This window comes from Muscardinus avellanarius, assembly GCF_963383645.1.
Source record: "Muscardinus avellanarius genome assembly, chromosome: 7".
Classification (NCBI taxonomy): Eukaryota; Metazoa; Chordata; class Mammalia; order Rodentia; family Gliridae; genus Muscardinus; species Muscardinus avellanarius.
In genome coordinates this window covers 55,795,843-55,814,572 of record NC_137793.1, presented here as the reverse complement: position 1 = coordinate 55,814,572, position 18,730 = coordinate 55,795,843, and the positions used below count along the sequence as shown (strand labels likewise).

At 36.4% G+C, this 18,730-nt stretch overlaps 1 protein-coding gene across 1 annotated transcript in view; it reads right to left on the bottom strand.

Annotated features, from left to right (window-relative positions):
• Window positions 1-3,924: 3,924 nt before the first annotated feature.
• UBE2D1 (ubiquitin conjugating enzyme E2 D1) overlaps window positions 3,925-18,730 on the bottom strand; it is a gene marked incomplete at both ends in the record, with an annotated part of 33,202 nt that continues 18,396 nt past the window's right edge. The window contains 6 exons of the mRNA XM_080699141.1: window positions 3,925-3,970; window positions 5,183-5,276; window positions 9,106-9,211; window positions 10,191-10,268; window positions 13,221-13,252; window positions 13,346-13,409. Of these exons, the coding sequence (XP_080555267.1) occupies window positions 3,925-3,970; window positions 5,183-5,276; window positions 9,106-9,211; window positions 10,191-10,268; window positions 13,221-13,252; window positions 13,346-13,409 (420 nt within the window). The remainder of the gene's footprint in view (window positions 3,971-5,182; window positions 5,277-9,105; window positions 9,212-10,190; window positions 10,269-13,220; window positions 13,253-13,345; window positions 13,410-18,730) is intronic.

The window sequence follows — 18,730 nt, the reverse complement described above, 5'->3', positions numbered from 1 at the left end:
AATTTGCAAGATTCTAATTTACAGTTCACAGAGTGATAAAATTTTTAAAAATTCAAGTTTATAACTATTTCATATTAATCACAAACGATTTATAAAAACTAGAAAGATAGCTGGGCATGGTGGCACACGCTTTTAATCCCCGCACTTGGGAGGCAGAGACAGGAGGATCATGTGGGTTCGAAGCCAGACTTGCTGGCGTAAGAGACCCTGTTTCCAAATAAAAAATAATAATAAAAAAATAGGTCTGGGAGTTTAGCCCAGAGGTAGAAGGGTTCCATCCCCAGTACCAGTAAAAAACAGACAAACAAAAAAACCCAAAACTAGAAAGATAAAACAGCATAAAACAGTATTGTTAACAATTTGAACAAGCTGAATGCCATGGTTATTTTTCAGGACTTCCATGGCTGGTCGCTGTGTGTGTGTGTGTGTGTGTGTGTGTGTGTGTGTGTGTGTGTGCATGTATATTACTGGAGTTTGAACTCAGGGGCATTCTATCTCCAAGCTACATCCCCAATACTTATTTTTTGTTTGGAAACAGGAACATGCCTTGCTAGGTTGCTGAGTCTCCCTATGTTGCTGATGGCCTGGGATCTGCAATCTTCCTGTCTCAGTCTCCCAAGTACTGGGATTATAGGTGTGTGTCACCATTCCTAGCAGTGGAACTCAAATTATAAAACATAATCACTGGACTGAACTTTCAGTTTAGCTCAAATTGACTACCAATAAGTAGACAAAAGATAGATCATGGCTCACATTCTCCCTTGAATATAAATTTCTTACTTTCCTAAATAAATCTCTGCCTCTGTCTCTGACTGGTGCATGCTGAAATTCTTTTCCTTGACATAAGCCAAAGTGGTAAAAGAAAAAAAAAGCAGAACTGGGGCAGGGGGTATAGCTCAGTAGTACAGCACTTGCCTAGGAAGGAGGCCCTAGGTTCTATCCTCTGCTGTTATAAGAAAAATGTAAAACTACAATGTGGCCTCATTACCATTTATGACTATGTTTTAAAAAAATTAAATCCTTTGAATATTAACTTAGGTTGTCCTTGGTACTTTCTGTGTGTATGTGTAACCTAGAATCTTGCTTCTTTGAAATTGACATATGGTTGATTTATAAATTGAATGTTCAGTTTTCCCTGTTTCGAGAGAGAGGTGAGAAGGGAAATAAAGCAAACATGAGTAACTGTGTTTGTGTTTTCTTCAGGCATATGTGATATCCACAATGCTTATACCTCAGGAATCATGTTTCCGAGACAGCTGTGTGGTGAAGAGGTTGCCCTGTAACTGTATCACTGATTACTCACATGTGGAAATTATGGTTTGGGTCTGCAATGTCCTCCTGTCCTCTGTGATCCCGGTGCAGTGATACTCAAAGGTAGGCTTGCGGAGTGATTAGAAAGCCACTGATGGCTGAATGGACCACTGGAAGGGGAACCTACTTGGAAGGAGGTCACTGGATCCTGCTTTGGAAGGGTTTATCTCCCCTCCTGCTCGTCCCATGTCCTCTGCTTCCTGGCTGCCATAGTTGAATGGCTTTCCTCTGCCAAGCCCTCTGCTATGATATTTGGCCTCACCTCAGGCCCAAAGCAATAAAGTTGGACAACCATAGACTGAATCCTCTGAAATCATAAGCCAAAATAAATCTTTCCTCCTCTAAATTGATCCTGTCAGGTGTTTTAGTCACAGAAACAAAAAGTTGACTAATGTAGTGGCATTTACATATACCCAGAGCCCAAGTTTTCATACAGGCCTCAAAGCATCCAGACTTCAGGAGGTAGGAGGCTAAACCCCTAAGACTTACCATTTTCAACACGCCAAGGTCCTTAATGTTTTATTAAAGATGTCTCCTGACTTTGAATTTAGTTCTAAAAGGTAAGTGAAGTTCTCTTTATTAGAATTTCACAAAAAAAGATATACTGAAAATGGTGATCTGGCTGATCATCGTGTCACCTTTTCACTTACGACTTTTGGTTCACTACAAGAATTTGTACTCACTCCCTAACAGTCTGGCTGTATGAGATGTAAGCAAAGGCAAACAAGAGTTAAGCAAGTTTGAAAAACTTTAATAAAGAAAAAGACACTTCCAAAAACAAATGCCACACAAACAAAAATTTCAAAATCAAAACAAAACAAAAAAACAACAAAGAATCAAAACCCTTTACTATCAAAGTATGCTAAATATTTAAAATCTAATGATGTTAAATGTTCAAATACAGGGCAAATTTAGCTTATATTAATATAGATACTAAAGTGTTTTTCATGATATGGCTATTTCAAAACATCATTTAATAGAGCTAATTCTTAAAGCTGATATATCCATTTCACAACTCATTGAATTATTTTACATTCATTTATAAAGACACATTTTCTAACAATAGCTTATTTTGTGCTTTAATATTAAACCATAATAAACTAATCAAGTGATTTAAATGTTTTGCTAATGTCTACATCTGTCAGATTCTTTCACACTTATACAGATACTGTAATAACCAGAAGAGCCACAACTGTTCTTAAAATTGACACACTCAAGTTTAATATGCATGCTAAACATGTAAATGATGCTTTGTTTCACAAGTTAAAATATTAGAACTTTCTCATTTTCTTTAAAATCTAGAAAGATAACCTGTGTATTTAAATCATTTTTAGCTGGCAACTTGAAAAGACAAAAGTATCATTTCAGAATTATTTTGGTAACTTCTATATGATGTCAGTTATATCTACAGGGGAATTTTAATGAACTAATCTTTTGATTCCTCAGATCTATAAAGACTTTTCTTTAGAGTAGGTGACACTATCTTACATTCATTTTGGTATTTTCACAAATAATTATTCTTAGGTGTGATAAAGACAAACCCCAACTTCTAAAGTTTCATTTACAACAGAGGGTGGAGGTAAATCATCTTATAGGTAGATATTTTAGTAAAGAGATGGTAATCTGAAACAATAAAATTTATATATATATAACTAATGGTAATTAGTGCCAAATAAGGTAGATCTCATTTTCATAATGTGGAAAATATTTTAAACAAAGTTGTATATATAGTTTTGATCTTTACTTACAGATAAAGTAATTTTTGTTTTTTAAGTAATCAAGACAAATAGTAGAAAAAGCATTTTATTTATATGGAAAGCTACAGTAAGATCTGTAAAAGGTGTCAATATAATATTGCCTATACAGAAAAAAATTCAAATGTGAATAGCAACAAATAAAAGTTATACATTTTCCTACTTAGCAGTGCAATTAATTCACATTGCAATAAAGTTAAGTCAAGTATAACAAAATCAAAACAAGTGTTTTTCCATTAATCAGTATATTGAGAATTACAGTGTAAAGATCATTTCAGATTTAAGAAATCTGCAATCAATCCACAGAATATCCAAGACAAAGGAAATACAGTTAGTTCATTTAATTATCAACTGTTGGGTTTTTTCAATACTGTTTCACAGGAAAAAAGTAATGAGTTGACATACAAGTAAATAGAATATATTTAGTCTATACAGTAAAAAAATACAAATTATAAAGTGAGCTAATAAAGAATGAAATCTGAATACAGATTTATAAAAGTGACATCTTAGACAACACATACAGTATTTCTCATTTAAAAACATCTAGTTTCAGCAAAAAATAATTTGGTTACTTTTAGCTGCATTGTAGATCTTGTAAGCTGAAGATGTAGATGTCCAAATGTCTTAAAAAACATAATAAATGTCTTTCTCAACGCATACAAAATGATAAATGCTCTCATCACAGTCTTAAGGGTATTTTTGGAGGTTTTTGTCTTGCTTCAGAAACACATTTAGAATAGGTTAAAAATCAAAGGGTTTCATGATACATTGAAACAGTAAGCAGTGCTCAATTACTGCTAATGTTGAAAAAAGCCTAGGTTTTTACAGTACTCTGGTATATAGGAAAGTTTCTGTGATTTTACATTGCATATTTCTGAGTCCATTCTCTTGCATGTCTGTTATATCTGTGGGCATATGAAAGGGATAATAAACAAATTCAGTGTTTTAGAAGTGCAACTCATGTTCTGACAGAATATACAGAGCATATCCAAACAGAAGCTAATATAAATAAATACTTCTCTTTGTCTGATTTGTAGATCTGTGCAATATCTGGTACTAAAGGGTCATCTGTATAGAACTGTAATTCTACCTTCTCATTTCTAATCACAATGACCACACATGTATCAATTACTGGGTCATCGTGACTTAGACGTGTGTAAATAAAACAGAAAACATAATTTTTTAACTCATGGATTTTTCTATAATCTATATGAAAATGTACCTAAAATATATAAACAAAACATTGGAACCAATTTTGAATTGAAATCTATAAAAGCCAACTCTGAATGAGAATTATCTGCAAATGCAAATAAACTAATGGTACTAGGCAGGGTGAAGCAGATTGAAAATAAGGTCAGTTTGGGTGGGTGCAGAGACAACTTCTCTTCCCAGAAGACAGAGAATACAATATTTACTACCTCTAATGATGAAGTTCTTGCATTTTTAATTTACTGCTTAAAACTATATAGTTACTGTACTAACAAAGAACATGTACTATTAAGCAGTAAATGGAAATAAACAAAATTTTTTCTTAAAAGATGGAGTTTAAAAAGAAAGGTCTAACACCGGGCGTGGTGGCGCACGCTTATAATCCCCGTGCTTGGGAGGCGGAGAGGATCGTGCAGGTTCGAAGCCAGCCATGCTGGCTTAAGAGACCCTGTTTCCAAAAAGAAAAAATATAAAAATAGGTCTGGGAGTGTAGCCCAGAGGTAGAAGGGCCTCCAGGAACCCCAGTACCACCAAAAAAAAAAAAAAAAAAAAAAAAAAAAAAAAAAAAAAAGAAAGGTCTGCGGGTATGGTGGCACACGCTTGTAATCCCAGTAGTTGGGAGGCTGAGACAGGAGGATTGCACTGGTTCGAAGCCAGCCTCACTGGCTAAGAGACCCTGTTTCCAAATAAAATATAAAATATGCCTAGGAATGTAGCTCGGAGGTAAAGGGTTCCATCCCCAGTACTGCTAAAAAAAAAAAAAAAAGCAAAAAAGGTCTAATTCCCTCGAAAACGATACACTTAATATAAGCATGATTAGATGTACTTTAAATATACTGACCATACTCATGTTCTGACAGAATATACAGAGCATATGCAAACAGAAGCTAATATAAATAAATACTTACTTCTCTTTGTCTGATTTGTAGATCTGTGCAATATCTGGTACTAAAGGGTCATCTGGATTAGGATCACAAAGTAGAGAACATATGGACAATAAAACTAGATTTGAGAGAAAACACCCCATTAGATGACGAACTTTCTTTTTTATACAAGTTACACATGTAAAAATAATTTTATTGAATACAGGTACTAAACTTACAAAGAAAACCAAAAATAAAATGAACACATCAACTTACATTTATTACTAATTTTGGTTGATGGCAAATATTCATTTTTAAATTATAAAATTACCAAGTAATGTATATAATACATAATTATTACTCTTTTTGAAGTTTTAAATTCTATTAAAATTTCAATTTATTTTTAAAATGTGGCTGGGCATGGTGGCACAGGCATACTTCCTCTCAGTACTGGGAGGCCTAAACAGGAGGATCACAAGTTGGAGGTTGGTGCATGGTAACTTAGTGAAACCCTGTTAGAAAATAAAGAATAAAACAGGGGCTGGGGTATAGGTCAAAGGTAAAATGCCCTTGGGTTCAATCCCCCGTAATACTAACTAACTAACTATAAAATATGTGAGACCTCCAAGTAGCTTTGAACCCAGGGGCATTCTATCTCTGTGCTACATCTCCTGCCCTACCTTTTGTTCTTTATTTTGAAAGAGTGTCTCACTAAGTTGAGGAGGGGGCTCACTAAGTAGCTGAAGGTGGTTGCAAACCTGTGATCCTCCTGTCTCAGCCTCAAGTAGGCTTTTTAAAAATACTTTAGTTAGTGCACTGTAATCTCACACTATACTAGTTCAGAGCGATAGGGACATTCATGCACACAGTACTAGGTGAGCTTCCCCGGGATCCGAGCCCGCTCCCTCCCCTTTCCTGAAGTACATAATATTGAGACTGGATTGACAATTTTGTATATGTACCCAGCGTCAACTGAAGTGTTCCCTCTAAGTAGCTTTTACCAGTCTTTCAACTCATTGACTGCTCTACAAGGCAGTTAAATTAGAGTGAGTAATCCAAACTGTTTGGACATTGCACTTGCTCATATGCCCTTTTACTTTGGCTTAGTGCTATGGATTGCCTACAAGGAAGGAAGATTTACAAGGTTTTTGTCAATGAGTCTTTTATTCCATGTGTCTTATTGTATTGCATGCATTTAAACATAATGTGAACAGCTATCTTTAGATAACTTGTGTATTTTAAAATATAAATGAAAACTGAAAAGTACTTGTTATTATATAATGTCAAAATAATAGTGCAAATAGCTATGCTTAAAAGCCATCTAAATGTCTGAAATCTAAGTGTCTGAAATTGTCAGAGGACCAGTGTCCTCATTTGTCTACTTCACATGCACAGGACCACTTCTGAAGGGAGCCTCTGGAACAACATCCCATTTCTACCTCATCGGCTACGTCCCTACTCTTAAGTGAAAGGGAAAACGGATGCTAAGGACTAAGGAAAAAACTAATGTTTTCTTTACCTTCCTCATTTCCCATTAACCCAATGAAACTTGAAGCCTTGCATATTAAACAAACAGGGTAGTTTTTCTGGGCTCACATATTTTTCCAGAAAGCTTTCAGACTGAACTTGTGATAAAAAGCAAAATAAGACATTTAAAATACAGGAAAGTAGAAAATATATTTAAAAAATGAATAAGGCTTGCCAGACGTAGTGGCGCACGCTTGTAATCCCTGTGCTTGGGAGGCTGAGACAGGAGGATCACACAGGTTCGAAGCTAGCCTCAGCTACTTAGTGAGGCTCTCAGCAACATAGTGAGACCCTGTTTCCAAATAAAGTATAAAATAGGTCTGGGAGTATAGCCCGGAGGTAGAAAGCCTCTGGGCTCCACCCCAGTACCACCAAAAAAATAAAATAAAAAAAGAATAAGGCCTGAACTACCTTATAAAGTAGGCAAGGGGGAGACTGAACAGTAGGATGGCAGGTTTGTAGCTAGTCTCAGTGACTTAGGCCCTCAGCAACTAACTGAGACCCTGTTTCAAAATTAAAAATGAAAAGGGCTGGGGGGGTATATAGCTCAGAGGTAGAATGTCCCTGAATTTAATCGCCAGTACGAAATCCAACCAACCAATCAAACAAAGGAAGAATGATGTCCCTCATTTCTCTATTCCTGCTTCCAAGAGCCATTTGCCCTGACTTCACTCTCTCCCATAACAGCTACCATTTGCTTGAGAGTTAGTGTGCCAGGTGCATAGTGACTCTGTGGAAATATTACCATCTCATTTTACATATGAGAAAACTGAAGCTATTTTTAAATTATCAAAGGACAGTTTCCAGAAGTCAGTAATACTAATTATTTTTTTTTAGAGAGAGCTATCACTGTCAGAGGATAAGTACTTTGCATCTGAAAGCCAGCCATTTCCTTCAAATAAGAATTTAGCTGCTTATGACAAATGACATTCATTTTGTGACACCATTCCAGAGAAAATATATTAATTTAGATAACTATTGGACACAGAATTTTTCCTTTACTTAGTACACAATAGGTTCACTATTTGAAGGATTTTTAAAATAAGGGTACTAGAATCTGTGTGTGTGTGTGTGTGTGTGTGTGTGTGTGTGTGTGTGTGTGTGTGTATTTTTTGCAGTAATAGGGATGGAACCCAGGGGCATTTTACCTTCAAGCTATACCCCCAGCCCTATTTTTTTTTATTCTTTACTTTGAAACAGGGTCTCACTGAATTGCAAAAGGGCCTCACTAAGAAGCTGAGGCTGTCTGCAAACTGTGATCCTCCTATCTCAGCCTCCCAAATGCTGGAATTACAAGTGTGCACCACCATACCTGGCTCTAATTTTTATTTTAAAATAGAGCCCCACTTAGATCCTAAGAGTCTTGTTAAGTTTCTGAGGCTGGCTTCAAACCTGTATTACGCCTGTCTTAGTCTTCCAAGTACTGGGCTTACAGGTATGCACAACTATTTCCAGCTATATGAACATTTTAGATGAGCATTTTAAGTCAGAAAAGCTACCAGTTATAAATGCCATTCCTTTTAAACCACTTATTTTATTATTTAAGATCAATGATAAATAAATACAGCCAAATCTTATTTTTTGGATAATGGATAATGTAAAACAGTTACATGGTTTTACTCATTATTGTCAAAAGTTCCATTTAATGAATGGGAAAATGAATGGGTACCAAAACCTAACCTTCCCTTCCCTTCCCTTCCCTCCTCTCCTCTCTCCTCCCTCCCTCCCTCCCTCTTTCTCTCTCTCTCTCTCTTTCTCTCTCTCTCTTGAAACAGGGTCTTGCTAAGTTGCTGAGGCAGATCTCAAACCTCCAATCTTCCTGTCTCCGTTTCTCAAGTACTAGGATTATTTGCATGTGCCACCATGCTTGATTCTATAATCTTTATGTTACTATCTTTTTTTTCTCTTTTTGCGGTACTGGAGATGGAACCCAGGAGCATTTTATCTTCAAGCTACACCTCCAGCCCTATTTATATTCTTTCTTTTGAAAAGGGTTCTGAGTTGCAAAGGGCCTTACTGAGTAGCTGAGGCTGTCCTGAAACTGCAATTCCTGTCTGAGCCTCCGTAATGCTGGGATTACAAGCATGTGCCACCACGCCCGACTACTATCTCTTATTCTTTAAGAAAGAAACAAAGAAAGAAAGGAGGAAATCTAAATTAAAAGAATAATGCTAATAGACTTATTCTCAAAATTCTGGCTCTAATATTTTAAATCTATTCCCATTTCATTTAGACTTGGCCATTCATACCCTAAACACCCCAAAAGCTAACTGCTGAAAGCCAGAGTAATGTAAGAGTTATAAGAGTAAAGCAAAATCAGAACAGCAGGAGAAAGCACAGATCAGTTTGTTTTTATTTGAAACTTTGGTCTCTAGACACTGGAAATGCATTTTTCCCATCTGGCTGTTATCAACTGTTTTAAATTTGATAAATGAAATTACCTTTTGATACAGTCAAAGCTGGTGACCATTGTGACCTCAGTATATCAAGACAAATACTTCCATTACTGTTTATATTTGGATGGTAAATTTTTGTTGTGAAAGCAATCTAAACACAAAAACAAAACAAAAAAACAGAAAATATGACAATCTATGAACTATGAACAACACAGAACCAGTTTTCTGTAGGGTAAAATATCTTCAACTTTACATTGCCTCATAGGAGCAACACATTCCATGCAAGCTGAATGAGCATTTACTTTGGGCTATATGCACTTTAAGTCCTGGGAATTGTAAGCAAATAACTCATTTCTTTTATTCCCTCCATAAGGAATTAAGAAGTATTTGGGGGAGTGTACTAAATAGGTCTCTATTAGTAGCTAGTATGACTGGTTGAGTAGCATGTGAAGTATTTAGTCTGGCTTTCATCATACCTTAAAGTATTCCTTTTCTTAACTACCAGTAATATATAAAGTGCCACTTGGATCTACAAAACCTGCTGCTGATGCTGTTTCAAGGGAAAAGTGAGAAGCCTCAGTGTATTACCTGTCTTGAGACATCTACCAAGAATCCTAATCTTCCTCAAGAGGTGCTGTCATGTCTTGCCATAAATACAATTTTAATCAGGGTTTTCCTCATTACACTTCATCTAAATTAAATCTAGTAAGAATATGTTTTTATCTCCCCCTGCATTAAATAAAGGGCCTATGCCATATTTACTTTTGCATTCCCCAATTAGCAGAACATGGTAGGTGCTCAATAAATGTTTATTGAATACTTAAAGGGATTTGAAAAAAAGGGTTTACTTTGGAAAGCTAATCCTGTGAACAGTCTGATTTTATCTATAAAACTACACATATTTAATAAGGAAGAAAAGAAAGGCAAAACAATTTATAGCATAATAGATATAGGTCTTTGTTTTACAGAAACAATATGTTTGAGTAAGGACATGTATTTAGATTCATTGGCTTTACAAAACACCTTAAGCATGTTAACCTACCCATGGTCTTTGACATCATGAAACCATCTCTGGAAAAAGAATAAAATCCCTGACAGAGAGTCACATCAATCATAAAAATAAAAAATACCTTTGGTGGCTTAAAAGGATAGTCTGTTGGAAAATGTACAGTGAGAAAGAAGACTCCACCTTGGTATGCGCTATCAGGCTGAAATTACAAAAAAAAAAGTGCACCAATGTTTGGTTACTGTATTTATTTAATAACTAAAATATTTTCCCAATATTATTAGTTTAAGAAATGCCATCATATTTTAAATGCTTTCATCAAATATTATCAGTTTGAAAAAAATGTAATTGATATGTCCCAAATTCAATTACTTACCTTGAGAATGGGCTTCCCTTTGCAGGAAAGGAAGAGGATTTTCCAACAATCATACCAGTATCATAAAATTTAAAACAACAACAAAAAAAATAGACACACACAGTAGTGTGGCTTGCCCAAGAAAATCTGTTTATGAGTGCACATTTTTAAAGGTCTGAATATACATGAAGAATCCTATGAGAAAGGATAATTTTCTATAGCAGCAATCAAGAGGGGTTGGGGCTAGTATTCACCTTTTATTTATAAAACTTAAGTTCCAGTGGTTACTGAAGAGCCCAGAATTGAGAACATAAGAAACCCAGGCTTGCCGCGCATGGTGGCGCACGCTTGTAATCCCCACGCTTGGGAGGCGGAGACAGGATGATCGCGCGGGTTCGAAGCCAGCCATGCTGGCTTAAGAAACCCTGTTTCCAAATAAAAAATATATATAAAATAGGTCTGGGAGTGTAGCCCAGAAGTAGAAGGGTTTCCAGGAACCCCAGTACCACAAAAAAAAAAAAAAAAAAAAGAAAGAAAGAAAGAAAAAAAGACACCCAGGCTCTGAAAAGAAACAGCTAAGTGACAATTTATTCCTCAAATCTTCATTTAAAGGCAGGCACAGTGATGTATGCCTGTAATCCCAGTACTTGAAGGCTGAGACAGGAGGATCTTGCAGGTTGGAGGCTAGCCTCAGCAACTCCTCAAGGCCCTTAACAACTTAATGAGACCCTATTTCTAAATTAAAAAAAAAAAAATAGGGCTGGGTATGTGGCTCAGGAGTAGAATTCCCCTAGATTAAATCCTCAATCCATAAATAAATAAATAAATAAATAAATAATCTTTAATAACAGTCTGTAAAATAATGTTGAAATTGCAAAAAAAAGTCCAAGGCAAAAGTAAATAACTTTAATATTCACAGCACTATCAAATTAGGAATCAACTTTATAAGAGGATTTAAATTTGGTCATATTTTAATGGCCATTAGAAAATATTTATAACATTACAAATAGAAAAGGAAGACTAAAAAGGAAAACAAAAAGTACACCTAAATTCTATCTTAATTCACTCATACTTAATTAAATATACCATGCTATATTAACATTTTGTCAATAATAGTAAAAATTGTCATTACTTTTTCCCTAAGTTTCTACATACATAGAGTACTGTATTATATAATTACCATTATTATATATACATATAAATTTCTCCATAAATTATAAGGAATATAGAAAATGTAAGCAAATTACAACAATAAATATGGTCTGCTTAGACATTCAAGTGTTACTATAGAATACTGTAGAGTACATGTTTACATTTCTAAAATAAATGAGGTATGAATAATACAACTGTAATCATCTGCTACATGTGATTCACCTAAGAAATATTTATGACAGGCTATCATTCAAAGGGTAAGAGTATACCTTTAAAAGATAGTTTTTAAAGGTTCTTACTAAGTAATGAAAAACAAACAGAAACAGCTAGAAGTTTACTGAAAATTGTTATATAAACACATTGCATTTTTTACCCTTTAATATAACAATCTAATAAATAATTTAGTAATTTAAGACAATTTCTTAGGAATCTTGCTTTGAAACTCAATACTTTTTTAGCTTTTGGTTTCAAGTTAGACACAAGGTAATATGATTAAAAACTCTATAATTTACTAGGCAAGGCACCTTCATAGGAGGGTGAGAGAATGAAATCCATAAAAACATGTTACTACTGTAACATGAAAGCAGATTTGAGCTGACAAAGCCTATTCTCTCTCTCTCTTTTTTTTTTTTTTTTTTGGTGGTACTGGGGTTCCTGGAAGCCCTTCTACCTCCGGGCTACACTCCCAGACCTATTTTATATTTTTGAAACAGGGTCTCTTACGCCAGCGCGGCTGGCTTTGAACCTGCGCGATCCTCCTATCTCTGCCTCCTAAGAGCGGGGATTACAAGCGTGCGCCACCACGCCCGGCGAGCCTATTCTTATGTAATCAGATTTTTCTTCATAGGAAAAAAAGTATGTTTCAAATTATAATTGACTCTCAGGTGTAAGAAATAAATATTAATAAAGGTAATCAGCATTAAGAAAATATAATTATTGCTTGGCATATGGTAGTGCCTCCCCATAATTCCAATTCTAGCTACTCTGGAGGCTAAGACAGGAGGATCACCAAGTTGGAGGCCTGAGCAACTTAGCAAGACCCTGTGGCTCAGAGATAAAGTTTAGAAGTACCTCTGAGTACAATACTCAGTAATACACACATAAAAAATAGTCAATTATAGAAGAGTAGGTAATTTTGAGTAGTTCAAGACAGTGCAACAAAATTAAAAGCAGCAAACTCAAAAGGTGGTAGAGGCAACCCATTGCAATATTAATTAAATTTTTTTCAGATAAAGACAGTGATAAAACTTAACTGCAAACTGGTGCTTAAAACTTGTAGGAACTCCATTTCTGGATTACACTTTGTTTCTAACCCATTAAAACTGTGGGTGTGAGAATGACTCTGCTTAGCTATAAACAACTGGCTCTCTGTGTCTTAAAATAAAGCAAACAGTGTGGTTGCAAGGTGTGGTGATGCCTCACTGTGTGTAATGGTCAAGGAGTTGGCAAACGAAGATATTGCAGTGATCCTAGTATTTGCCACCTATGCTTTATAAAATCATCGCAAACCCTTAATCTTATTTTGCTTCTTGGGTAATTCAGAGTACAAGAAAACTTGACCTTAGTCACAAATATCTGGTCAAAGGTGAAAAGGCAAGAATGCAGTGTTGGAAGGGAGTTAATTTGACATATATGAGTCATACTTACAGGCCCCATAATAGTTGCTTGCCAGTGGAACACTGAAACAAACAAAGGAGTTTTGGAGTCATTTAAAAATGGTCAAACCTGTATTTTTAATGGTAGCAAAATCCTAGCAAGAGAGCAAAGCTTACAGTCATCTCCCACAGGTCCGGCTGAACAGTGAGCAGGCGGGTCCCGTTGCAGATCACTTAATTCCTGAAGGAAAGCAAAAATGCATACGGTTAATTTTTCCTCTTTCCAAGGAAACACAGAATAATTAATTAAGACACAACCTATTGCCCAGTGTGGAAGTGCACACCTGTAATCCTCTAATACAACTTGGGAGCCTAAGACAGGAGGATTATAGTTCCAAGGCAAGCTTCAGCAACTTAGTGAGGCTCTGTTTCAAAATAAAAGGGGCTGGGGGTATAGCTCAGAGTAGAAAGCTTCTGGGCTAAATCCCCAGTAAGTACCACAGGAAAAAGAAAAAAGACACACACACACACACACACACACACACACACACACACACACACCAAACAAACAAAAACTATTGGTACAAGAAATGTAGCTCTGCCATAGATACGTACCTAGCATGCACTGGGCCCTGAGTTGGATTCCCAGCACGACATAACAAGACAAAACCAAAAACTAGAAATATTCATTTATTTATTTATTTATTTGTGGTGCTCAGGGGTGGAACCTAGGGGCTTTCTACCTCTGGGCTACACCCAGCCCTATTTTATAATTTATTTGGAAACAGGGTCTCATTAAGTTGCTGACAGCCTCACTAAGTAGCCGAGGCTGTCTTCAATCCTCCTGTCTCAGCCTCCCAAGCTGCTGGATTACAAGCATGCATCACCACGCCCAGCTTATTTATTTTTTGCGGTACTGGGGATTGAACCCAGGGGCATTCTACCTCTGAGCTATACTCCTAGTCCTAGTTTTTATTCTTTATTTTGAAACAGGATCTCACTGAGTGGCAAAGGGCCTCACTAAGTAGCTGAGGCTTGGCTGTGAACCTGAAATCCTGTCTCAGTTTCCCAAATGCTGGGAAAACAAGCGTGTACCACCATACACAGCTCAAAACTCTATTTTAAAATTATTTTATGTAGTTCTATTTAAAATAAGAAAACAAAATGTACTCTGCCATTGATTGGAAGAAGAGTATGGAAGGTATTAAATTCTTTTATGAGATAGCCCCAATCCCTAAAAAAATTACACAGATTAAAATATTGCTTTTCTCTAACACCCTAAGACAAAAACATTTAATTAGTATCTACTGTATGCAAAGCAATTTATATAAGTGCCTGGTAGATACTAAATTAAAAGTAGGTCCCAGATGGGGGTGTAGCTCAAGCATGAGGCCCTGGGTTGAATCTCCAGCACCAAGCAAACAACAAAAACACTCAGGTCCTGCTCTAAGAGGTTATTTGGGAACGTGAAGGCTTGGCAAGATGGTCATTTATAAAGAACTCGAAGAGTAAGTGGAAAGAAAGGAGAAGAGCAGTCAGGCCCTGTTTGAAAACCTCACACAATGATTGCTGCTCTCCAGGCAGCAGGAGGTGCATCACAGGCAGGGCCTGGCTTCCCCTTAGCCAGCCTTGGCCTGGAATCCCAGCTCTAACAAATACCTGTGCGGTGCTGTCAGTTAACTTCCTTGGCCTCTGCTGTGGAGGAACTGATCACCCATTATGAAGAAAGATACAAATTGTATATGAGAGACTAACTGAAGAACCCAATTTAGTTTGGAAGATCAAGGCATGTCTCTGAGGAAGTGACATGTAAGCTCAACTCGAGGGATGAGTGGGAGCTGGTGTTGGGAAGGTAAGTGTCACTGGAAGGCATGGGAGGCAGAAGCCAGGCAGAGAAGAGAGAACAGGACACGCCCATTAAGGATTTGGGGGGTTATACTGAGTGCATTGTGGGGAATTTGCCAAAGTGCCATGCTCCAACTTAAAGGATAGGTTTCACCTTAAATATGAGAAAAAGGGAGAAGGTACAAAATGAGTTTCTAGGGTCAGAAGAAATAGGGGATTAGACAGGAGAAGCAGCACTGAGACAAAAGTCCACCAGTGGCCAGAGATAGTCTGAAGGTCCTGTCACAGGATCTGGTGGTGAGTTATTGTGGAGTCAGGAGAGCCCAGGTATGTCTAAGGAAGATTAGTGGCAGCTGACATTTACTCAGGGTCTTGGTCATCTAACAGTCCTTGGAGGTAGGTGTTTTTATGTTCACCATTTTATAAAGAGTAAGAGACACTTCACTGTATGCTCATATAAATATGATGGGGTAGAAATGGAATTCAAACCCAGGTAGTCTGGCTTTTTAATTTTTAGCTTCACATATGTACAAATGAAAATTGTCATTACTGAGTTGGGACAACTATAAGATGAAGGATTGACATGTTGAATCTATGATCCTTGTGATATCAAGAAAAAATTTAGTTCAACATACAGGGTTGGAACTTAAAAGAAAGCGTGGCTAGAAATAAAAAATTCACTGTATTTAGCTGGTGGGAATGATGTAAATATTTCTGTGGGGAGACAGAAATAAATACTTCATTTTATCAAATCTAAGATGTCATCAACTGTAAACTGCACACTTATTGTATGTACCAATAATTAAGGAAAGTTGCTGCCAATTAATTTTAGTACATCACCAATTTTAAGATGTATCAAGGCTTCAAAAGATTAAAATATGAATGACGTGCACATTAGAATCACTGCAATATGTTAATTTCAGCAATACATTCATTGCTCTGGTTAGAGACAAACAGGGAGGAGGGTGTGGGAGGAAAAGGCTTGCTCAGAAGGTGATACAAAAGACCGGTCTCCCTCCAAACCCTTTTTCAGTGTAGCTGGGAATTTCCATTTTTGTTGCTTCTAAAACAAAAATTAATTTGGTCTATGTAAAATTAAGCAAAAACAGAAGGATTTCAGTCTCTGACTTAGCTACTCTGGTTAAAAGCAAGGCTGTGAAATTCAAATCTGAGGACCACCACTACTTGCCACGTGATCTCAGGAAGGTAATTTCTTCACTCCAAGCCTGTTTTCTTTTTCATGTAAAGGTTTATTACTAACACCTACAGTCTTATGATGATCAAGTGAAATGACACATATGTGTCATAGTCTCTGGTATACAGTGAACATTCAAATAAATGTTAAGAGAATATGGAGTTAATAACCACCATCCAATTCTCTAGTAGCAGAATATACTGATCTAAATAGTGTAAAAGAAAGGGGGAAGGGCAGCTCCTAGGTCATAACCCCATGATTGTGCCTTATATCAATTTTCTAATTTGGGGTTTTGGAAGACTGCTTCTGAAATTATTCATGTTGGGTTTTTCCAACATGAATGTCAATGGTAGTTCTTTTTTCTCATTTTAACTAGAAAAGGACAGTCTCTCAATGTGGTTTAAAAATATCATTAATAAATTTGCATGTATATATTTTATATAGAAATAATGTATATGTGAGTAAATCATACATGTATACAAATATAAGCAAATGAATTTTGTTAGCAGGACAATCAAAAACCAAATTTTAATTGAAATAGCTTTAAACCACATTCAAACTTCAAATGTTCAATTGTTTTTCAAAACCCTTTAAAGTATTATGTAAAAATAGTTACTCTGGTTATATCCTGACTCTACATCCTCTTTAGAAGGGTGGGTAAAGGAAGATAGAGACAAAACCAACAAGCAATTGCCTGCAAAGGGTATATTCTTAAGTTGTCTACTTAAAGCTTGATATTAAAGGAAAGAGAGCTCACATCCTATCAAAAATTCTTAATATTCTTAATATTCACACTGATCATTTTTACTAATAATTACTGTAATGCTTTAGTGAGGAGACTTACATATCCTAGACATTTTAGGTCAGCCTAGATTTCTAATGCTGTAGCCCTTTGCCAATCCAAACATCTAGAAATATACCTTGTTATATTGTTTGGAAACTTGTAACTGAAGCTATTATCCATTTATTCAAGTCAGAATGACCAACAGAAAACAAAAGGCAGAAATATACATACACCGTCCTTGTCTACCCAAAATACAGATCTTAAATTTTAAAAATAGGAAAATGAAGATGCTTTAGAAAATTCTGAGATGTGCTAGTGAGATGAAAATATAAAACTAACAAAAACTACAACCAACCAAACCAAATCTCCACTTTTTTCTCTGAAGTCTATCCAGCACCCGACATACTTTTAGATGAGGACTACTCACTCAGTTCTTTACAAGCCACCTTATCTGATTTACACTTTCTCTGCTGTAACTGGCATTCTTTCTACCACAGCCACATATTTGATATTGAAAATAATTCAGTGGTTCTTTAGTTATTCCCAAAGGATATGCCAGGATTAGCAGTCTCCTCCCTTGCTCCTCTTCCCTAATTTGTAAGAAATGACACTGAATTATCTGGTTTGTTCAAGACCACACAATACTCAAACAAGCCAGGGTCAACTCTGATAATGCAAGCCTTTATAAAGAATGAGGTACTCCCTAGACTCCCACTCCCTGCACACTTCTTTCCGTTCTACCACTACCCTGAAATCTAAGATGCACCTTTGGAAAGCCTATTAGTAATTACTTCATGAGGGTCAACTCTGATAATGCAAGCCTTTATAAAGAATGAGGTACTCCCTAGACTCCCACTCCCTGCACACTTCTTTCCGTTCTACCACTACCCTGAAATCTAAGATGCACCTTTGGAAAGCCTATTAGTAATTACTTCATGAGCCCCTGAGGCCTTTGTCTAGACTTCTTCATGGCCATACCTATATATATGTATATGTATATGTATATGTATATGTATATGTATATGTATATGTATGTGTGTGTGTGTGTGTGTGTGTGTGTGTGTGTGTGTGTGTGTGTTGGGGGGGCAGGTCTGGGGATGGAACCCAGGGACATTTGACATTTGACCTCCAAATTACACCCCCTGCTCTATTTTGTATTCTTTATTTTGAAACAGGGTCTAATTGTGGGGGCCTCACTAAGTAGCTGAGGCTTGTCAGAGAACCATGATCCTCCTGTCTCAGCCTCCTGAATGCTGGGATTACAAGTGTGTGCCACCATGCCCGGCTGGCCTTTATATATTTTTAAAAAATATGCTTGTATTGGTACATTGTAATCTCATAATGAAGTTCAGAGTGATGGAAACATACATACATACAGCACTTGGTGAGCCTCCCCTTTCCTGCTCCTGCCAGCTTTTTATATCATGCTAAAATAAAAAAGACTTCAAAGTCAAGGCATTTGAAATCATTCTTTTTAAAAAATTAAGGAGTGTGTGTGTGTGTGTGTGTGTGTGTGTGTGTGTGTGAGTGATAAAAGTAAAACAGTGATTTGCAGGGAAAAAAAATAAAGAGCACAATGTATAGTTAAACACCCACCAGTTCTTCACCCAAACCAAACCATTGTTAACAGACTAGAATACTTCCATTCACAGCTGTGCGGGGAAATAAACATGCCATTCAATTTTGGAGGCAGTCTGGAATAACTGTGAAAGTAGAAAATAAATATAGTCCACTGATC